This window comes from Gopherus evgoodei, chromosome 15 (genome assembly GCF_007399415.2).
Source record: "Gopherus evgoodei ecotype Sinaloan lineage chromosome 15, rGopEvg1_v1.p, whole genome shotgun sequence".
Classification (NCBI taxonomy): Eukaryota; Metazoa; Chordata; order Testudines; family Testudinidae; genus Gopherus; species Gopherus evgoodei.
In genome coordinates this window covers 25,762,959-25,786,592 of record NC_044336.1, presented here as the reverse complement: position 1 = coordinate 25,786,592, position 23,634 = coordinate 25,762,959, and the positions used below count along the sequence as shown (strand labels likewise).

Genomic DNA, 23,634 nt, shown 5'->3' with positions numbered 1-23,634 from the left:
AGGGGCCATGAACGGGACGCGTTGCAGTGCAGGGTAAAAATTAAGGAGCTGCACAGTGCTTACTGCAAAGCCCGTGAGGGAAATCGCCGCTCAGGAGCTGCCCCCACGACCTGCCGTTTCTATAAGGAACTGTATGCCATACTTGGGTGTGACCCCACTGCCAATCCTAGGAGCACGATGGAGAGTTCAGAGCAGGGAGAAGTGGGGGAGGGTGTAGAGGAAGCCGAGAGTCAGGCTACTGTGGTGGAGGGAGACACCCCGGAGTCCCGGGAGGCATGCAGTTATTTAATCTAGAGGGAAAAAACCCCAGGAAGATGCAGTGAGTGGAAGCTGAAAGAGAGGAATTCAGAAGAGAAATAAGGCACACGTTTTTAACAGTGAGGATGATGAACGGCTGGGACAATTTACTTGGGAATATGGGGGAATCTCCATCATTTGAAGACTGCACAAGACTGGGATCATGGCTACACAGCAACAAAAGACCAAGAGAATGGCCGTGGCTGGCCTGGGTCAGCTTACTCAGGCTTGCAGGCTTGGGCTGCGGGGCTGTAAAATTGCAGCGTTAGATGTTCTGGCTGGAGCCTGGACTCTGAGTGTGTGTCCACACTGTAATTAGACACTCGGACCTGGCCCGTGCCAGCTGTCTCTGGCTAAGGCACATTGCAATGTAGACATTCACGCTCAGGCTGGAGCCTGGGTTCTGGAGCCCTCCGACCTCGCAGGGCCCTGGTGCCCACACGCCAGCTTAGCCCAGACATCTACACTGCAATTAAACAGCCCCTTAGCCTGAGGCAGCTGGCAGGGGCCAGCCAGGGGTTTTTAACTGCAATGTCGACATGCCCTCAGACCCTCCCTTTTCAAGGGGTGTCTCAGCCCAGGCTGCAGCCTGAGCCTGAACATCTGTACTGCTGTTTTTAGCCCTGTAGCCTGAGCCAGCTGACCCAGGCTCTGAGACTGTGGTTTTAATTCTCTAGCTCAAACTGAAGTTGTAAGCTCAATGCAGTGATTACTGGGTGAGGTTCTCCGGCCCGTGTCATACAGGAGGTTGAAGTAGATGACCACAGTGATCCCTCCGGGCCTAATAACTCTGAATGAGTTAGGACACCCGGCTGAGTATCTGCAGACTTGGGTTCTCTTGCCAGCACTACCACTGACTCACCACATGCCTTTGGGCAAATCCTTTAGCCTGTGTGTACCTCATTTTCCCTTTTGTAATATGGGGATAATGAATGATATTTTCCCATCTGTGTAATGTACTGTGGGATCTGTGGAATAAGTCAATGGAATGTGCTCCTAAGTCCTTTATCAGGCATACTAATAGGTTATGCTCCTATCTGCAAGCAATGATTAACCTTCTCTGTACCCCAGGAGAGAACTACCATCGCTACTTTAGAGATGGGGGAAACTGAGGCAGAGATATTGGGCTCCCAGTCCTGTGTTCAGCCTCTTGGCTTATTGTACATTTTAATCAGTGTCCAAAGATCAGAAATGCTAAGGGCAGGTTGCACCTTAAAATTTTTTAAAAAAAACAGCTACTGTATCCATGAACAGTTAGTGATGCAATCCTCATGCTCTTCCTTTCTCGGTATTCAGTAGCACCCATCAATACACAATATTAGATTAAATGATTATGTAAGAGATGAAAGAGCAGCCAAGGTAACATTACGTCATTACAAGTTAGGGGAGTTTGTGTGTGTTTTAGTGTCTTCTGATCTGATTTAAAAAAAGTAGCAACAGTGATATTGGAGTCTGCATTTATCGTACACTCATGCAGAAAGGAAAATCCATAAGGGTTGCTATAGATACACTTTATTGCATGCCCCAAGCAACACTAATGCGCTGTGTTGCAGTTACGCTTCATTTGTAGCCTTTGCATAATCTGATTCTGTTCTATAAAAGGAATCGCATAATAAGGTAAAACGGATGAAGGTTGAGGTTAAATCTAAACCAGTCCTTCTACCCACGTAATTAGACTTTGGAAACCAGCTTGCTACCCAATCAGTGGCCCAACAGCTGTACAACCTGGATATCTGAGAAGGTTAAACTGCTTGAGAAACATGAGCATTGGTGGAAAGTTGAGCCCACTCTCTGCTTGATGAGCTTGCTAACACGTCTGGGCACCACGTAGGTGCTTTGGATCCAAATCCTTAGGCAACAGATTGTCTTTTGAATATTTATAGAGGTGTTCTGCTCCCCAGCCGATGTTTGTATCTTCTATGTGAGATGATGGGAATGTCTCACCTTGGCCAACGAGGAAAATCTGTGTGCTAGAAAAGGCCCAGTGCAGTGGTTGGATAAGTTGTTGAATTGTAGGTGAGAGATCAGAGGGGAATAGGTTGTATTGGATGACGGTATTTTCTTTCTGAGCATCCAAGATCTCAAAGCACTTTTCTGGCATTAATGGGTGAATCCCCACAATATTGGCAGCACAGGGATGTTATGCCCGTTTTCCAAATTGACCCGTAGCGGGGAGAAAGCACGGCTGGAATTTTCAAAGACGTCTGAGAAAATTGGTCACCTCCGCGCCCCCCCCCCCATTGAATTTCAGGAATTTCACTGTAGGTCAAACGGGTGAACAATCGTGCAACATGTCTGAGCTCACAGGAGAATGTTTGCAAAGGGAGAATACTGGAGGCATGAGCACAACTGATATCTTAGAACCAGCCTATATAGAAAAGGCGGGCAAAAGTCCAGAACATCAGCCAGTGTACGTCTGTATAGCTCCACACCGTGCAGCCAAGCTGACTTACAATCAGCTGAGGATCTGGCCCCCCAAATCATCAAATTTTCAATAAAAAAAATTCTCTAGCAACCAACATAAAATCTCCTCTTCCTTCAGCTTTTGAGGCCACACTGCAGCAAACGAGTATTGCAAAATTGCATCTCATACTCCACTTTCCCTTTCTTCTTCTCTTGCTGCTGCTATCGGATGCTTTTTCAGGTGTTTTATTATTACTTTTAAAGAAAAGAAATTCTACGAGAATGGAAATAACTTTATCACTTGAATTTAAGTGCTGTTCTCCAAAGCTCAGCTACGTGGGTTTTCTCTTACTACATAGCCTTTTTTTTGACAGGGAGTAATTCCTGCTCCCACGCCTGCTTTTTCATTTCAGGAATTTCGTCAGGTTTGTTTTTACATGGGGGCATTCGTTACCCATCCCCAGCCTAGTTACAGTGAAGAGAGCTTTCCATAAAAATCATCAGTATTGCTGTTCTCCATCTGTACAATGGGGCAAATCGCTCAGTGCTGCCTCGCAGGAACATTCAGAGGGTAAATACGTAAAGATAACAAGATGCTCAGATACTGCATTCACTGGGGCAGTAGAAGTATCAAAGACAGATTTCTGAGCACCAATTCTTACCTTGTTTTTTCATAGATTTTTTTTCACTGTTGTATTTGCACCAATGTGTTTGCCCTAGTGTAAACTCCAGGGTATCCTGGTTTAAGCTGCATCAGTGCAATTGCCCCATTCACGCCAGTGCAACACATCTACAGTAGGCATTTGTACGACTGTAGCTACACTGATACAAAAATCCGTAGGGTGGACAAGCCCTTAGCATCAGGGTGTGTCAGTGGCTCTGTTTCCTTTCCTGCTAGGTGTAGCACCTGATGGCTGGGTTCTGCCCAATACAATATTCATTTTGTGTGAGATTTTCAACTTCTTCCTCTCCATGTAGTTCTCCCCATTTTTTGCTCCCCTCATCCAGCAATCCCAATATTTTTCATCACGTCTTTCCAAGCTGCATCTTCATTGGGTTGAGTGCCACTCTGGGGGTGTTTTTATGGGAGCAGATAGCTTCCCCACTCTCCTCTTCACGGCTGGCCTGCCTGTCTTTTGCTTACCTCCCCGCTAGTCTCCTCGCCATCCGTCTGGTGCCCCCACTCCCAGTCTGCCCGACTGCCGCTCTCCTCCTCGCCATCCGCCCACCTCCTCACCTCCCTCCCACCTGTCTGCCTGCTGCTCTACTCCCCTTTCGCCTCCTCACCCTGCTCACCCACCTGCCTCACTTCCCCCCCCGCCTCCTCACCTGAATGTTGGGACAAATGGTGTCCCCATCGTACACCAGTCGGGGCGCGGGACAAAGGGCTAAAGAGCGGGACAGTCCCAATTTTATCCATGTGCGGAAGATCAGAAACTGGTTTATTTTAGGAAGCCAGGCATGTTGTCTCTCAAAAGCCAAAGTTGAGCTCCCTTATCTCTCTGCAGAGTGTGGCATCAGCTCTTGTGCAGCTCAGTCTTAAAAATAAATAGAGAACATCAAAGACCCCTAAAGAGCTGAATGCTCATCAGGGAGAAAAGAGCCTGCACCGCTTCTCTGAACATCAGCTGCAGGCCAGGAGAGCAACGTCCAGCATGTCTTCATCTTCAGCTACAGAGCTTGATATTCCCACTGGTCCTTCATCTGCCCAAACTCCCTGATACCCCTGCTGTATTCCCTTCTCTGGTGCCCTGTCCACACCATTAGCACCTGTTGAACTGCAGCCCTAGAAAGCTTCAGCCCACTCCCCATACACGCAGCACTAACTCTTTCTGCCATCTGCTCTGAAGGGCTGTTTATCCCCTGTGCCCTGCCGATGGCCCGTAGCCTTGAACATCTCGAATGGTGGTAGAAGGCAGGAGACCAAAGAGGGACCCTACCTGAAAAGGATAAACCTGATGCACAGTGGTGCATAAGGAGGGAAGAATTCAATGAAATAGAGAGGGGACGTTTGGGCTGAAAATTTTCCTGGCAGATCTGTTGGGCTATGAAATGGTCTCCCATGGGAGACAGAGAGCCCCAAAGCTTGGAAATTTTGGAATTAGGCTGGGCAAAGTACAGGAAAATAGTCTATGGGACACGAGGCTGTCATGGCTGGGAGATAGATAATAACTGAACCATTTCCATTCTGCAATTAAGTGATGCACTTGCAGGCATTACAGGTCTGGGTGACGGCTCAGAAGATTCCATTCGCGTTTGGAGCCTTCAACCACATTCAGTTTATTGTAACGCCTGCTGATTATTTAGCTGGTCAGAAGATGGGGCAGAGTGGGCCCTCCCTCTCATGCCTGTTTGAGGTTTGCGGTCACCTATGCCACTGTTCAAGTTCTGTGCAGTCCCAGATTTTGAATGGTTGAGTAGAAAGCTCCATCGCCCAAGGACTAACTTATTGAAAAGCACAAGCGAGAGCTAACCGGTTAAAGGCAAATAAACAAACTAAGCCCAGGTACTGGCTGTGCATCAAAAAAGCCAGTCTAGGGATTTTAATCCCCGCTATCAGGCCTGCATCACTCACTGGCTTTCCTTTCCCGCTGACAAATGATGTTCTCTTTATCCTTGGGGACTGGAATAATGTGTTAGCACAGACTGTCGGTTTGGCTTGAGTTTGGGGCTGACCGGCTGTCTGGTCCTGTGTATTATTTGCTAGTGTTGTGACAGCCAGCATGGCTGCAGATGTTGCTTTAAAAGAGGAGCACAAGTATCTGTGAGCAGACTACTTTGCTGAGCTGGGTAACCTCAGTCAGATACATCCCAGGAGCGTGACACTTTGTAGTGGTTGCCCTGCTGACATCCATGAAGAATTGGCTGGTCACATGGCGTTTGATTTCTTTGTTTTCAGCTTTTCTGTCATTTTTCTGATCGCTAAAATGTGCTGATTCTTTGGTGTTGAAAATTTAATCCCGACAGTGTTTTTTTTTTGCTGTTGAGCATCTCCTTAGAATGCTTTTCCTTTTTTTCCCTCTATTGTAGATGGCATGAGGTGAATTATAAAATGACAACACATGCACTCCTTTCCTCTGGTGACCTTGGGGGTCAATTTGCATGAGCACTTTTATGCAAAGATTCGTAATTGGCATTGAAAATACATGCTTTGCAATGTGTAACACAATAGTGGAGCATTAGCCTGCCTAGAAATGGCATGGAAAGCAATTGACATTCAATCAAAACAATTCCAGATGACTTCTTGCACTTGTTTGTTTACCATTAAAATTCTGAGGTGGGGGGGGAGTCGGGGGAGGGGGAGAGTTAAGTGCATCTGAAATGTCAAATCTTTTTTAGTGCAAAGCAGCAGCTGTTGCCTGTGTGAAGTTCAGGAATTTCTGCCCATGTAATTTCTTGGCTGCTTCTTGCCTTTTCAAACTAAAGATGAACAGAGAGAGACTCGCTCTGAGCGGTCTTGATTATAGTGCAGGCATTGCTCGTTCTGTCCTTTCACAGCCCTGAAGCTTGGATTTTACTGACGTGCTTTTAAAAATGCTGGCCAAAATAGAGCCTGATGCCAGTTACTGTCCTGCTGGGAACCCGGGTTGGGGAGAGTCTTGGCTTAGCAGGAAACATGCTAGCAGATGAGAATGAGGCAAGTCTTTTGAAGGTGGCCAGGAGCAGCCACTGACTATAGGTAATGACGTGGTCCAAACCTGAGAATAGGGTGACCAGACAGCAAGTGTGAACAATTGGGATGGAGGTGAGGAGGTAATAGGCTTCTATATAAGAAAAAACCTCAACTATCGGGACTGTCCCTATAAAATCTGGACGTCTGGTCACCCTACCTGATAATGAAAACATAACTGAATATAATGGTGCCTTCCTTCAGCAACAGATGGAAAAGAGAAGACTGAGAGGGGACATAACAGTTTTCAAGTACATAAAAGGTTGTTACAAGGAGGATAACCCTGGAGGATAGGACAAGAAGCACTGGGCTTCAATTGCAGGAAGGGCGGTTTAGGTTGGACATTAGGAAAAACTTCCTAACTGTCAGGGTGGTTAAGCACTGGAATAAATTGCCTAGGGAGGTTGTGGAATCTCCATCACTGGAGATTTTTAAGAGCAGGTTGGACAAACACCTGTCGGGGATGGTCTAGATAATACTTAGGCCTGCCATGAGTGCAGGGGACTGGACTAGGTGGCCTCTCAAGGTCCCTTCCAGCCTGTGATTCTATGATTCCCAGGAGGCAGGTCTTGTGCTTGAGGGATGGAAATGGGCTGATTCTTTTTGAGACCCTGTGTGACTGGGGTCCTAGGGAGCCATGCTGAGATTACTCAATCGAGGCAAACTGCAAAGAATGGGGCAGACAATCCCCAAAACTGATGGTTATTTCAATATGTAGATTCATCAAGCTAGCCTCAAAACAGCTTCTATAATATCATATTGGTTACCCAGAAGCCAAAACACAGTTCCTTTAAAGCAACTCAGTCTTGGGTTCCTAGGGTGACCATACAGCAAGTGTTAAAAATCAGGATGGAAGTGCCCCGGGGGAGGGGGGGCGGGCGCGGTAATAGGCTTCTATATAAGAAAAAGCCTCAAATATCAGGACTGTCCCTGTAAAATTGGGACTTCTGGTCACTCTAGCTTTCACCCAGACAGCCAAGTCAAATAGGATGAGGATTCCTGACAATCTTTAAAAACAGCAAAGAATCCTGTCGCACCTTATAGACTAACAGACGTTTTGGAGCATGAGCTTTCGTGGGTGAATACCCACTTCTTCAGATGCATGTCAATCTTGTTCATCATATAAAAAGTTCTACCAATCCCAAAGGACTGGACACATTCCCCGCCAACTTAATGAATGTTTTAGATATTATGCAAATACACGCTTACAGCCAGTCCTTTAGTATCTAAAGGTTTATTTACAAAAAGAAAGAGTTGAGAGTTAAAATTGGTTAAAGGAATCAAATACATACAATAATTGCAAAGTTCTTGGGTCAGGTTTAAAGCAGTGATGACATAAACTGCTAACTGATTAAGTCTCTGGTTGCTCCCAAATAACTGGAAGGTCCTCAGTCCCTCGGTTAGAATGCTTCCATTAATATAAGAACATAGTCCAGAGATCAGAGCAGGAAAAAGGACAAATGGAGATGTTCCCAGGGCCTTTTATAGCTTCTGTCATGTGGAGGGAAACTTCATTGTCCAAACAAAGCCCTCAGAGTCATCATATTTTGGGGGAAAGCACTGGCACACAAGATGGAGTTTAGCATTACATGGTCTACTCACATGTCCTTGCATGCTTCGATGAGTCATAGCAGGGGCCATTACCCATATTCTAACTAGAACATCCTCAGTAAGAGCAGCAAAGAATCCTGTGGCACCTTATAGACTAACAGACGTTTTGGAGCATGAGCTTTCGTGGGTGAATACCCACTTCCTCAGATGCATGTCATCTGAGGAAGTGGGTATGCACCCACGAAAGCTCATGCTCCAAAACGTCTGTTAGTCTATAAGGTGCCACAGGATTCTTTGCTGCTTTTACAGATCCAGACTAACACGGCTACCCTCTGATACTTGACATCCTCAGTAAGGTCCATCAGGTGTGAATAGGCTTCTTCCATGGTTCATTGTGAGTTGTGTTTTTAACTTGAATAGTTCCTTCACAATGTGCTGGCAAAATACCTTGTGGGTGTTACCGCAGGAGCAAACACCTTTGAAATACAGGTACATACTCAATATTCATAACTTCAGATGCAAAAATGATACATGCATACAACTAGGATAATCATATTCAGCAAATTATAACTTTTCCATTGATGCCTTACGTGACATACTTTGTACAATATTTGTTGCAATTATGCAACAGTGGTAGCAACAATGATCTACATGGGCCTATTTTAATCTTATAATGTCTCACCCTGTAATTCCCACCCTTTCCTGTACCTGGAGCACAGGAAGGTCCCCAGATCACTGCCACCCTGTCCCTTGTTTGAAGGCGTCTGGACATTGCTACCTTATAGGCCTATCAATTTTAACTACGACATTGTCTGCTCAGAGCACATCTAGACGGCATGCCTGCTTTAATGCAGGCTTGTCTACACTAGCACTGTCTGCACTAGCACTTGTCAACCTTACAGCTGCAGTGGAACTATAAATAACATAAACCAAAATGGAATGCTGAGGGAGGCTTGACTTCCTTCATGCTGCGGTTTGATCAGCATCTTTCCTGCTGGCTTTTTGATTGTGGGTGGACCAAATGGTTCCCAGCATGAGCCTGCTTCCTTCTGAACTGATCTGGAGTCAATTTCTCTTTTTCCTTCAGACAGAGGTGAAAACGGGGAGCCCTATCAGAGGCGGAAGGGCGCGGGAACCAGCCAATCAGAAGTCCCATCTGCATCTCAGACTTCTGAAGACAGCACGTTGACCCCAGGAAGCAGCAGTTGGAGGCGAATTATGCTGCTCATTCTAGCTGTAACAATACATAACATTCCAGGTAAGCACCTTGTCTGCTTTCAGTTGCAGGGTGGGTGTAGCCGTGTTGGTCCCCGGAAGTGATAGAGATGAGGTGAATGAGGCGATATCTTTTGTTGGACCAGCTTCTGTTGGTGGAAGGAACAAGCTGTCAAACTTCACAGAGCTCTTCTTCCGCTCCGGAGAAGGTAACCAGAGTGTCTGTCATACCTTCCGTGCAACCCTCTTGTGCTTAACAATCTGTCCGACCTTTTCTTTAGCTTAGACACCTGGTTACCTTCTCTAGACCTAAGGAAAAGCTCTGTGCAGCTCAAAAACTTGTCCCTTCCATCAGCAGGTGTTGGTCCAATAAAAGATACTACCTTATGCACCTTGTCACTTGCAGTGGGCTGTTCCTGAAGATGTCATTTCTTCAGTTGGATGAGTGGGATAGTCCACTTGCCACCACATCAAGGATTTTGGAATCGCCATTTTGTTTTTATTGCTGTTTTATTACTGCAGACGCCGCCCATCACAGTAACATCTGGGCACCTTTTGGATTAAATCTGCTACAGCTGGTCTTGCTTGTCTGTGTTCATGGTACTCAGTCCTGCAAAGGCTGAATCATCAACATACATTAGCAAGTGGCAGTCTCAGGAGAATGGCTCCGGATTCTGCACTGTGTTCTAAATTCCCTTGGTCTTCCCCTACTGCCAGCCCCAAGTGTTTAAAAAACATGTCAGACTCCCCCCCATCCCCCCCAAATAACAAGAGAGTTAATCATGAGCTTTTAAAAATGATGACTGTTAAGCTTTTTATTTATCTGCTGGTCTTTGTGCTGATAGGGACTGCATTTTCAAGCTTTACTCTGCAACCATGAGGAATGGAAACATTTTCTTTTTGGTTAATTAAAAGAAGTTGAGATTCTCACAATCACATGAACCCAGGAGCTGGGGCTTTCAGAAAAATGATATTGTAGGACTAGCATTAAAATTGTGAGAGCTGACAACACTTAGTTGCTTTGTAATTCTTTCTTACGCTGGGGGTAAGACAGGATAACTCTTTCAGGCTGCCTTTCTTGTATGCTCTTTTCCCCCTCCTCTTTCTATCTCTTTTCCTTGTTAGAAGAGCCCTTTTTTCATTTAGATGTGTAACCTGTGTTATGGAGGGCTAGAAGGAAACTGATCTGCATAGCTTTGATCTTGGGGAGACTGAAATGCTGGATTCACTGTGCTCGCTTGAGAAAGCAGGATTCCAAAACACGCTGACTGTTTCACTCTGTGGCAGGGAAGCTGCTGCCGCATACTAAATGAAAGGTGCTCAGACAAGAAAGACTCTTCCCATCAGAACAGGGACTCTAGACATTTCCTTGTTCTGTTGCATGTGCTTTTTAATTTTAAGGATGGCTTCTCGCTGTTGTGACAGAACTATAATTTTAAATTTGGTTATTGGATGCTTCTCTGTTCTGTTGACTCGTGAAAAAGCTCAGAATTACGTGGCTTTGATCACAGCTCCTGTACCCACTTCAAGGACAGGAGCCAAATGCCCCCAAAATTGTAGAAACATGAAGCTGGAAGTAGTAGCCGTGGGTTTTGTGTGTGTGTGTGCGCGCGCGCTCTTTCTGCTCATGCATTTCAGAAAGTACATTCTTTCCATCCTTCTGTTGCTTACTTGTCTCTTTGAAATCAATTGCTTCATTTCAGCTTGTAATCATTTTTCACTGTCCTTCATTGCTCCATCTACTGTCTCTCAGTGGAGGCGTTCACTTAACTAGGCTTTCCGTCATTCCAAAGAGGGTGAACGATAATACCTCCGCTTCACCTCTCGTTGTATGCTCTCAAAGTGCTTTGCTAACACTAATTAATTGTGCATCCCAGGCTTGTCTCTACTCGCAGTTGTCAATCACGGTATAGCTGCATCAGTGCTTAGTTGCAAGTGTAAGAAAAATTCCAGGGTTTTTACCATGCGCCTGTGAAAACCTGCTCTAGATTCATTGAAACTGCTCGAAAGCTTATACAGGTTTGTATCACTGAGTGGCCAGTGAGCAAGTACAAGATTAACTGCAAATAAAATGTAATTTAATGCAGCATTAGGGTTGGTGCTTTAAACTTGCAAAAACCAAGAATCTCTGAGTTAAAATTCTCCCAGGTGCCATAAATCTAACCTGGGTGTGCTATATCTCATGTTTAGCACTGGCTATAGTGAGATACTGCACAGAGTATTTATTTTACAGTGTGAGCAAACTAGAGGGTGGAGAAAGGCTAGTAGTAAATTCAGCATGCTGAGTCTTTTGGTTTGGTATAGGAATACAGAAATTACCTGAGTGGGTCAGTGGAATAATCCATCTAGCTCAGTGGGCTGTCAGCTGTTTTAGATGAAGATATAAGAAAGTCAGCAGTAGGCAGTTATTACTCCTGAGGGCACTCTGCGCCAAGATAATTGAAAATTCTGTGCACAATATTTTAAAATTCTGCAGATGTGGGTTGAAAGGGTTTTGTGTGGGGCAATCTGAGTGTGGGCGGCTTAGTGGGGGACCTGGGGGCGGGTGGGGATCTGCATGCACAGGTGCTTGTTGGGGGTTCTGGGTGCAATGGTAATGGGACTCTGAAGGGGGGTCCAGGTGAAGGTGGTTGGGGCTCAGTGTGGGGGGATAGAGCTCAGTGGGTGGGGGTCCAGATGCTGGGGGAGTGGGGATCAGTGGGGGTGGGGATCTAGGTGCAGCTGGTTGGGGCTCAGTGAAGTGGGGATCTGGGTGCGAGTGGCTTGTCGGGGTGGTCCAGGTGCAGGGGGAGGGGGCTCATCCATGGGGTTCTGAGTGCAGAGGTGGTGAGGCTTGGTGGAAGGTACTGGGTATGAGGAGGTCTGGATGCACAGGGGTTGGGCGGATAGGGGAACAGCTCTCTGTACAGGGATCCCTCCCCCTGCAGCTGAGGAGCGATGGGTGTAGTAAGCTGGGAGCAGGGGGAGCTTGCAATGATTCTTGCAGCCAGGGGAGAAATCTGAGGGGGTGGGCCTCACCCAGCCCCAGATGCCGTGCAGGGGACGAAGAGGTCCCGTCCTGCCCAGCTGTGACTAGCAGCTGAGCCCAACGCAGGGTAGGAGCCACCAGCTGGGTGTTCCCCAGTCCCGCCTCCTGCCCCACAGTGATTTACCTCTCTGCCAGCTGCCCTCAGCAACTGAAACATACTGCTGGGGAGGGTCGCATGACCGCTCTTGTGGATTCCCTGTCAAAAAGTCATTTTTCTGTGGGGAAGCAAAGAAATCTGCAGGGGACATAAATTCTCCACATGTGAAATGGTGCAGAATTCCCCCAGGAGTAAGTTTTTGGAATGTCTTCTCCCATTCCTCAATAGTAAGAGATTGGTTTATGCCCTTAGGCCTCGTGACTTGATATCTCAATGGATTGATGCCCATTTTCCATTCAAACACTCTTGGTTTTGGGTTTTTTAATAATCTGATAATTCCAGAAACTCTAATTACCCAATTAATTCTCCAGTCTTTTTTTGTTAAAACCTTCGCCTAAAGGATCCCTTGTGGCAATGAGTCCCACAGACCAGTTCTGCATTGTGTGAAAACATGTTTCCTTTCTTCATCTGTTATGAATGTGCTGTATCTCACTGTGCCTGATGTATCCTCTTTATAGGATTCATTACTTTGCATGCCTTTATCATGTCCCATCTGATTCACCTCTTTTTCTAAGGTAACTGGCCCTGTTCATTCATAGCCTGGCTTCAGTCAGCGATAAGCCTATGGCTGATTAAAATATTGTTGATGGGACTCCATGACTGCAAGCACTGGAGACATGATGCAAAGGGCCTGGTAGGGGGCATGTCCAGGTGTAGATGGATGAAAAATTGAGCTGGGAGGAGGCTCCCTGCAGGAACCTGTATTCAGGTGCTGCTCCATGGCCCTCTATCAGAACAGCTTGAAGAGGATAAAGTCAGGCTGGTTGTTGAGGGTTAGTCAGGCCCAGCTCTCACTTTGATAGACTGAAGTAACTGCAGGCGCTGAGAACACAGTGTGTAGCGGGAGGAGGGCTTTCTTTGCACTTTTGGAGCTTTATGTGGAAGGTGCCATTGTAAATGTCATCTATGGTTGTTTCCTTTGAAGTTTCTGGGACAGATTTCTTTTCTTTACACTTTAGCATGCGAAGAGGTTTGCCATGGGGCTTTATTTTAGATCATAACTAGGATGCTAGCAGAGACTGAGAGGCCTAGACGGAAGAGACCCTTTGGCTGTTGGGTTTCAGAATCTCATCCAGTTGTTCAAGGCTCTCTTCCAGTCTGTGCGGTTTCTAAATAGTCGATTTCTTCTCTGACTTTCCTTTGCGTTGGTGCATTTAGCTACTTAGACGCAATGGCCTCTGTCCAGCCTCTGAGTTTTGGGCAGCTGCTTTTGTATGCACAGTTCAGCTGTGATCCAGATTTCAGCATCTTGCTCTGCAGCAGTGGTTCTCAAACGGGGGTCGCCGCTTGTTCCGGGAAAGCCCCTGGCAGGCTGGGCCGGTTTGTTTACCTGCCGTGTCCGCAGGTTTGGCCAATTGCAGCTCCCAGTGGCCGCGGTTCGCCGCTCCAGGCCAATGGAGGCTGCAGGAAGGGCCGCCAGCATGTTCCTCAGCCCCCAGTCCTGCTTCCTCTCTCCAGTTAGGAAAATCTGCTCATGATTCCTTGAATGACTTTTCTCTGTCTTTGTCAGGAATTTTGTAGTTTGATATTTATATATATATTTTTAAATCCATTTCCACCTTCTAATGTTTTTAGTTCAGCTTCTTGCAGTCTGGCACATCCCATACATTATAAACCCAGTTCCTGAGTTGTAACAACTTGAAATCTGTGCTTACAACTCTAAAATTACAGCACAGGAAAACAATTTGTCTTAATTATTAGAGTTCTCTGACTAATGAACTACAGACAGAGATTTCAGAGATCTGAAACAAAATCTGTGGATCTTAATAGAATAGGAATTTGTAAAAAAAAAAAAAAAAAAAATTTTAAATAGATAAAGAAAACATTTGCCTTGTGGTGGAGATGAAACTGATTTTAATCCCTTTTAATTAAAGCAGGTGAGCAGCAGACCTTCAGTGTGGACTCTTTCACCATCTGGGAGGACCAGGGGACATAAATTGTCATATTCCCCCAAATCAGACGTTTGTTAAGATGTATTATTTGGATTGTGGTACTATGCCTGGGAGCGGCAGAGCTAGACTTAGTTGTGATAGGTGCTGTGCAAATACAGAACCGAACGATTGTCCCTGCCCCAAACCAAGTGCAAGCTTCTACCAAACTGAAGATCATTAGGAATATTGACATTTTTTAAAAGAAAAACACTGGGAATGGTTAGTTTAAAGCAAAGGTGTCTGCATTTGCATTTGCAAACCCCTCCCCTCCGAGAGGGAAACTGCCTGTTGTTCTGTGTCTGTTCAGCAACGAGAACAGCGGAAACCTGGCCTGGGGGTGAGGATCCTAAGCATTACTGCAAAACAAATACTAATCAAGAGCGGCACTAATTGCAGTGTGGAGTGCTCATGAACAGCGTGACGATAGGGCGGTAGCTGCTTTAAAGGTGACTATAGTTTTAAATAGAAACCAAAAGAAAAAGGTCACTCACGTTTGAGTTGAAAACAGCGTAATTGGATTTTATCCCTCAACTGAAGCTGTCGGGAAGCACAGGAGTGAATAGGGTGCCTGCAAGCATTTATCTCTTGCTGTCCTGCGCGGCGTCTACTAAGGAGCTGTGGACTGTCACTGGAGAAACAAACCTTTGTAAAGGAATGAACAAAGTGTCACCCAACGCAATAGGTTAATGACCATAATCTCTCTGTTGCCTGGAAGAGGCTGTTGTAACCTTTTTTTGTTCTGACACCGCACAAAGCCCCCCTTGAGCAAATTTTAAGCCTCAGAAATGATCTCTTATTTCTTCAAGGTCACAGCATTAAAGTTTAACATTTAGAGTGGTGTGGGAGAGCAGCGCCCTGTGCACGTATCTGTTACAACTCAGCAAGTGAGTTCTGTTCATCTCCTGCTGCAAGACACTCTGGCTACCAAATAAAGCTGTTCCCCATGGCTGCTTTCCTGAGGCCGTCAAGTGCATGCAAGGCAGGGACACACACAGCCCAAGTGCATGCAAGGCAGGGGCACAGCCCAAGTGCGTGCAAGGCAGGGATACAGACAGCCCAAGCTTCGCTGCAGCCCCTGCAGATTTCACTAACTTCCAGTGGACAGGCTGGCAAAGCGTGCGAGGCAATGTTTATCCTGAGCGCCGTCCTTAGAAGAGTGGGGGCTCGCTTTCTTTTCCAGTTGACCTGTGTGTCTCCATTAGCACTGCATAGGCAGGCCAGCCTTTTACACAGGTGAGGTGAATGAGAGCAACGTCCACCTAGTGCTGACCGCTGATATCGAAGCCCCCTACAAGCGTCGTTATTTCCACTTCACAGTTTGGACAACTGAGACATTGAGAGGCGAGGTGACTTGCCCAAAGTCTCAGTTAGTGTTGGTGGTGGGGATAGAAGTCAGGTCTCCTGACTCCTAGTCTAAAGCCCTGGCCACTGAACCATGCCTCCTGGGCAGCTTCCCAGCATGCCCTGTCTAAGGAAGTGATGCAATGGAACTGGGAGCCTCTAAGGTTGGTAACTCGCAGGCCAGTTGCAAACCCCTCTGACGATGGGGTCTGTACTTATCTGGCCTTCTGTTTCCAAAAGGGCCTCCCTGTTTTATTTCTTGGCTGGGTGGCCCTTTGGGACCTCAGCATTGATTATGAAGCTGCCACGACACCTCCTCTGCACTGTGGCCAGATATTGTGGGGGCTGCTTAGAGACCAAAGGTGCCAGCCACAGGTGAGCGAGTAGGAAGAGGGGCAGTCTTCCTGAAGGTGAAGACAAGGTCTCGAGGAGGGGAGCTGAACTGGTGGGGTCGTTGGGATTAAGGAGAAGGGTGATAGTGGCCTACCTTGCCCATTGCCATAGTATCTGACCCATCTTTGTCTTGTCCTGGAACAGGGATTTTCCCAGGATGCTGACCTGCTGTCGTGGCATTTAAATGGCAACTTAAAGAACTAAAAATCAGGTGTCACTGAATTTTTTGTTTTCCTTGCAAAGCATTGTAGTCCCCTGGCATTGCTCCTTGCTCAGCAGTGCCTCGTGTCACGACTCCAGCAGGTTAAATTACCACACGGGGTTTGTAAACATGGTATTGTTCTCCCTTAATTATAACCCTGTAAGTGGAAAGCCTGACATAATTAGCTCATACTCCTGCAGCGCTGTGCCACTTTGCTGAGTGTAGCATGTTACTGGGAGCGCCCTGGTGCAGAGGCTCGTGTGGTGGGTTGTTGGATTGAGCTGCTGGGTTTTTGTTTGGATTCGTTGCAAACTGGAGAAGTGGAGGCTGGGATGAACGTGCACCAAGTAGATCTTGGGTAGAACTGCATGCAGTAGCCTCCTACTACCACCCGTTGCCACAATCTGGTTCATGAAATTGTGCCAGGCCATCTTTGTCACGGTGAACGTAGCTGAATCCCATTTGTTTGGTGGTAGCAGACTTATGTGCTAGTGTCAATTGATGCTGCTGCTTATGTCAAACCTTTCATCGGAGGATCTCAGAGCATCTTGCCCAGGTTTCTTACCTCCCCTGCTAGGTGAATATTAATTTATCTGAGACACACAGAGTGTTGGAAGAGCGGAACCGGGGACCGACCCCTAGGGTCCTGACCCCTAGGGCTTGACTTGTCTCTGCATTGCACATTGGGTACTGATTTAAACCTGTGCTAAGTGGACGTAAAAGAGCTCCCAGCAGGGAAGGTGGAGAATTTGGGTTTGATGCCAGATTTACGTCCACACTGCAGTCACTCTGCATGGGTGTAAAGGCTACTGAAGGGGCAAAGCAGGGAAAACTAACCCCCCGCCGCCCCGCCCAGTGTCTTGCATTCACTGCTACAGAGCACTTGCTTCCCTTCAGTTGTGGCTTAATTTTCTCATTCAATCTATCTTTGATCCCTTGGTTTTTATGGAGAATGTTGCCGTGGAAAATCCACCCATCTCTCTCCGATTGCTCCCCCACATCCCCACTTGCAACCCACCTCCTCCAGCAGCTACTCCCTCCTCCCTGCAAAGAAGGATTGTGTGCAGGCTGATGCCATGTGAGTCTCTGCCTCTTACCAGAGTCTCTTGCTTTAGTTGTTTTTGTTATACTCCTTTTACAGTAATGCTTAGTGCTTAAACACATCCTTGAATCGAAGGATCTCGGAGCATTCAGCGACTATGCAGTAGTGAGGCTCTGGCACTTGCCCTCCCAAGGAGGTAAGCAAGTGTTGCAGATGGGGTAATCAAGCAATTCACTACATTGCAGGCTCCTGGGGACAGGGACTGTCTGGTGAGGAACCGAATGCAGTGTTAGTGTTTATATGAGCAATTTGCCAGAGTTCACCCAGCTGGGGCATTGACGGAGCTGGGAATAGAACCCACGACTCCTGATTCACAACCTTGTGCTGTATGTACCAGGTCACGCTCCTTCCCATGAATCCCCTAAAGGATGATGAGTTTGCATTTACTTTGACCCCCTTTAAGAGAAGAGTGCCTTTAAGTTTTGGTGAAGAGTCTGCCTTTCATTTCAGGCAAATCTGCGGGAGGCTGACTAAAGTGTGGGAGAGATAATTGAGTAGAGAAACCTGCTTCTTGAGTTTGTTTTGTGTTGACTGGCTTCAGCAGGCCAGGGTACGGTTTGTTAATTTGTTCCCGAGCTGGAACAAGCAACATAAAGAATAAATTGGTCAGGACAGGAAATGCCAAACAGCGGAGTAGTTCCTGCTAATTAATATTCATATATGCCAAGTTCAATGGAACATTAATTATGTATTTAATCAGACCTTGTTTATTCTGGTTCATCTTTGTACCTTGAGTGCTTGTTGTGATGAGGAATTGAAAATAATTAGTATTAATGGTGTGCTGGAAAAAAAACAATGAGGTGTAAATTTAAAGTCTAAATGCTGCTCCCTTCCCTTTGATCTGCTTAAAGAGAGGGAGGAGAATGGCACGCCGGGGAATTCTGGGGCACTTTCTTCCAGTGTAATTCCCTCCAGATTCTCAGAGTCTAATTCTTCTGCGTATTTTGTACATTTTTATTTGTGTTGTGATGGCACCTGAAGGCTTCATTGCTATAAGTCCTGTACAAACACACAGGTAGGCATGGACCCTGCCCCAAGAAGTTTACAACTTAATTTAAAACTAGACAAAATTGGTGAGTGTGACAGAGGAAATGTGGTAACAAAACTAAAATCATATGGGATCATAGGTTAGGCCCCAGTCCAGCAAAATCTTTAAGCATGTGACTAGTTTGATGGATGGCAATGGGTCTGCTCATATGCTTAAGTGCTTTATGAGATGGGGGATTTATTGCACAATTTAATTATGCACTTTCAGATTATTTGCAAACTTCAAAATTAGCTATTCCTCCACTGCAAAGTCTGGCTGTCGGCTGGTTGGCAGGCTTCCTACCTCCTTGCCTAGATTTGTTTTTAAATTAATAATACCGGGCGCATACGATTTCATCTCTTCAGCTCTTCATGGACTTGAAGAAATGAATCCTTGTATCTTCCTTTCCCGTCCCCATGAGGCTGATGATTACCACCCACATTTTAAAGACCGGGAAACTGAGGCACAGTGTTTTAAGTGACTTGCCCAAGGCGACTTCAAAGTCAGTGCGATTTGGGATGGAAATTTGTAAGTTAATGGCTCATGCTCGGCCTAGAAGACCGTCTTGCAGCTCTGTTTTTGTTTGTGTGCGTGTTTGGAGAGTGGGTGAGGAAAAGGTGGGATTAGTAGATGAGCGTGAGTACAGTTCAGTGACTACGTAGGGTGTATGGTGTTAGGAGCATGTTGAATGGAACTGAACTGTGGCACGCAGATTTCAGGCCATTTGCTGTGTGGGGCTGGGCCCCAGCTTTGGAGCACCTGAGTTGTTGGGGAGTCTCCATTTCTGTCCTTGAAGCTTGGGTTCTTTAATCATGGCATGGCTGTAGCAAAGAGGAACCTGAGCCTTTGTCTGCCCCACTCCATCCTCACCCTCCCTCCATCACCTGAATCGTAGCAGTGAGAAATTAAAGAAATAGGAAGTCACAAACATGACGTCTCTGTCCCATTCTCTCAAACCCCCAAGGGCTCAGAGTGCTGAGCATTGAATCAATCATGATGGAATTTACGGAGGGACAGAGGGTAGAAATGAAGCCAGTTTTGGAATGCAATGAAATCACCTAATTTTGTCAGTTTGGAAACATTGGCTGGGCCCTTTCTCTCTTCATTGGGAACTTAATTTGAGCCCTTTATGCAGAAAGGAAATGTCACGAAGGTTTTCCACGGGGAATATGATCTAGTGGTTAAAAATAAAAAATAACGCCACTGCATTATTTAAAGCTTTCTGTTACAGGGATGTGACTGAGGATTTATAGATGGAACGCAGTCTGCCAGGAGCTCATGCTCTTTGTCGCAGTGCTCCCATCTGTTTGATCCAAAGGGTCCTGGGTAATGTTGCATTGGATTCTGGGTGGAAGATCAGATTTGGATAGATAGGCCAAGCAATATGAAGGTGAAGAGTATCTCGAAAAAGCTTATGCGACAGCGGACTGTCCGTATCTTGTGGGAAAGCGATGGCAGATGGATGACCCTTTCAGTGGCAGGGCCATCTTTAGAACTATTCCACCAATTCCCCCGAATCGGGCCGCACGCCTAAGAGGGCCCCGTGCCCAGTGAGAATCCCTTCCCTGGCTGGAGGCGCCTTTTGAATTTTTACTCATCTGGCGGCGCTTTGGGTCTTCAGCGGCACTTCAGCGGCGGGACCTTCACTCTCTCCAGGTCTTCGATGGCACTTCAGCGGCGGGTCTTCAGCGACCCTTCGGCAGAGAGTCCTTTAGTGCTGCTGAAGACCTGGAGCGAGTGAAGGACCCACCGCCGAAGTGCCGCCAAAGACTCAGAGCACTGTCCCATGAATACAAGCTCTACGTATGTTTTTACATGTGTCTTTTTTTTTTAAGTCATCGCTGCCAGGGACCCATTGAAACTGTTTGAATTGGGCCCTGCACTTCCTAAAGCCTGCCCTCCCCTTAGGAACCCTAACCCTAGGGTGGGAAGCCCTACCAATAGGAACCCTAACCCTAGCTCCAAGTGTCCTACCCATCGGAACCCTAACCCTAGCTCCAAGTGTCCTACCCATCGGAACCCTAACCCTAGCTCCAAGTGCCCTACCCATAGGAACCCTAACCCTAGCTCTAAGTACCCTACCCTTAGGAACCCTAACCCTACAGCTGGAAGCCCTACCCATAGGAACCCGAACCCTAGCTCCAAGTGCCCTACCCATAGGAACTCTAACCCTAGGGCGGGAAACTCTACCCATAGGAACCCTAATCCTAGCTACAAGTGCCCCACCCATAGGTACCCTAACCCTAGGACGGGAAACCCTACCCATAGGAACCCTAACCCTAGGATGGGAAGCCCTACTCATAGGAACCCTAACTCTAGCTCCAAGTGCCCTACCCTTGGGAACCCTAAACCTAGGGCGGGAAGTCGTACCCATAGGAACCCTAACCCTAGGACGGGAAGCCCTACCCATAGGAACCCTAACCCTAGCTCCAAGTGCTCTACCCATAGGAATCCTAGCCCTAGGGCGGGAAGCCCTACCCATAGGAACCCTAATCCTAAGGTGGGGCACCCTTCCCATGGGAACCCTAACCGTAGCGCCAAATGCCCTACCCACAGGAACCCTAACCCTGGCTCCAAGTGCCCTACCCATAAGAACCCTAACCCTAGGGTGGGGTGCCCTGCCCATAGGAACCCTAACCCTAGCTCCAAGAGCCCTACCCATAGGAACCCTAACCCTGGCTCCAAGTGCCCTACCCACAAGAACCCTAACCCTAGGGTGGGGTGCCCTGCCCATAGGAACCCTAACCCTAGCTCCAAGTGCCCTACTCATAGGAACCCTAACTGTAGCTCCAAGTGCCCTACCCACAGGAACCCTAACCCTGGCTCCAAGTGCCCTACCCACAGGAACCCTAACCCTAGGGTGGGGTGCCCTACCCATAGGAACCCTAACCCTAGGGCAGGATGCCCTACCCATAGGAACGCTATCCCTAGCTCCAAGTGCCCTACCCATAGGAACCCGGACGCTAGCTCCAAGGGCCGTACCCATAGGAACTCTAACCCTAGGGCGGGAAGCCCTACCCATAGGAACCCTAAACCTAGCTCCAAGTGCCCTACCCATAGGAACACTATCCCTAGCTCCAAGTGCCCTACCCTTAGGAACCCTAAGCCTCAGGCGGGAAGCCTTACCCATAGAAACCCTAACCGCAGCTCCAAGTGCCCTACCCATAGGAACTCTAACCCTAGGGCGGGAAACTCTACCCATAGGAACCCTAACCCTAGCTCCAAGTACCCTACCCTTAGGAACCCTAACTGTAGCTCCGAGTGCCCTACCCTTAGGAACCAACACCCTAGCTCCAAGTGCCCTTCCCGTAGGAACCCGAACCCTAGCTCCAAGTGCCCTTCCCATTGGAACCCTAACCCTAGGGCAGGAAGCCCTACCCATAGAAACCCTAACCGTAGCTCCAAGTGCCCTACCCTTAGGAACCCAAACCCCAGGGCGGGAAGCCCTACCCCTAGGAACCGTATCCCTAGCTCCAAGTGTCCTACTCTTAGGAACCCTAACCCTAAAGTCGGGTACCCTACCCATAGCAACCCTAACCCTAGCTCCAAGTGCCCTACCCTTAGGAATCCCAGCCCTTGGGCGGGAAGCCCTACCCATAGAAATCCTGACCCTAGCTCCAAGTGCCCTACCCATAGGACACTCTAATCCTAGGGCGGAGTGCCCTACCCATAAGAAACCTAACTCTTGCTCCAAGTGCCTTATCCTTAGGAACGCTAGCCCTTGGGCGGGAAGCCCTACCCATAGGAGCCCTACCCCTAACTACAAGTGCCTTACCCATAGGAACTCTTACCCCTAGTTCCAAGTGCCCTACCCTTAGGAGCCCTAACCCTATGGCTGGAAGCCCTACCCTTAAGAACCCTAACCCTAGCTCCATGTGCCCTACCCTTAGGAACCCTAGCCCTAGCTCCAAGTGCCCTACCCATAGGAACCCTAATCCTGGGGTGGGAAGCCCTACCCATAGGAACCCTAACCCTAGCTCCAAGTGCCCTACCCATAGGAACCCTAACCCTGGGGCGGAAAGCCCTACCCACAGGAACCCTAACCCTAGCTCCAAGTGCCATACCCATAGGAACCCTAATCCTAGCTCCAAGTGCCCTACCCTTAGGAACCCTAACCCTAGGATGGGGTGCCATACCCATAGGAACCCTAATCCTAGCTCCAAGTGCTTTACCGATAGGAACCCTAACCCTACCCATAGGAACCCTAACCCGAGCTCCAAATGCCCTACCCATAGGAACTGTAACGCTAGCTCCAAGTGCCCTACCCCAGTGGAATGGAGAGCATCTTTACAGGGAAAGGCCCTGGAGAAAGCTATCTTAGGAGTTTTGTAAGCCTTGTTTGGTCATGCTGGCCCAGGACAATGATTCGCTCCTATACCAGAGAGCAAGCATGGTCCATTGGTTTGGGCACTAGCCTGAGACGTGGGAGATCTGAATTCAGTTCCCTGTTCTGCCACAGCCTCATTGTGTGACTTTGGGCAAGTCCTTCAGCCTCCATTCCCCATCTCTGAAACAGAGATAATAGCAAGTGGCATGAGGATAAACACATGAGAGATTGTGAGGTGCTCAGATATTATGGTAACGGGCCATGTATCCACCTAGGATAGATGGCTGGCTACATGACAGACGCCTTCAGAACTATGCCCAAAGCAAGGCGGTGATTTAACACGTTCGTTCCTAGGGGCAGGGTCCCATCTAGCTCCTTGGATGAGCTGCCGGAATTAGGCAATACATTTTTCGTCTCCAGCTTACTGGTGTCAGTCAGTTGCAGGTAGAATATATTTGTGGTGACTACACCTCTCTTCCCTCTCCTCCTCCGCGTGCCAATTTCTTTAGTATAACCTATTAACAAACCTTCCTTTCCCCTGGGTCAGAGGCATGCAATTCCAAGGTTTGAAGTATTTCTGAGCAGTAAATGGACTTGCTTTTATCCCCTGCTCTATCTGCACTTGCCATCTAGCCAAGACCATTTTTCTGTCAGTCCCTTAACTCTTCCTGTCCAGGTTCAGTGCCACAGAGGCCACTGCTAGTGAGAAAAATGGCTGGTGAAATGGTGAAGGGGGAGTAGGGTGGCCAAGTTTCTGGTTTTCTACCAAAAAATCCGGTCGAAAAGGGGGCCTGACAAGTGTCCAGTCAGGTCTACTGACAGGACACCCAAAGTCTAGTTAGTGCAGTCAGGGAAGGTGCCGGGTCATCACCCACGCTAGCCCCAGCTCAGCTGGAGCCGCCTCCTATCTGCGATGGGCAGCTGCAGCTCCCAGCCCCAGTTCCACAGCAAGTCTTTCCCAATCTGAGGAGGGAGAAGAAAAGCAGCACG

General features: G+C 47.6%; 1 protein-coding gene across 7 annotated transcripts in view; it reads left to right on the top strand.

Moving 5' to 3' along the window:
• The window catches only part of SLC39A11 (solute carrier family 39 member 11), a 415,701-nt gene that overhangs the window by 135,765 nt on the left and 256,302 nt on the right, over positions 1-23,634 (top strand). For all 7 annotated transcript variants that reach the window (XM_030534252.1, XM_030534250.1, XM_030534246.1 and 4 more), the window contains one exon: positions 9,009-9,179. In XM_030534252.1, coding sequence (XP_030390112.1) covers positions 9,009-9,179 — 171 coding nt within the window. The remainder of the gene's footprint in view (positions 1-9,008; positions 9,180-23,634) is intronic.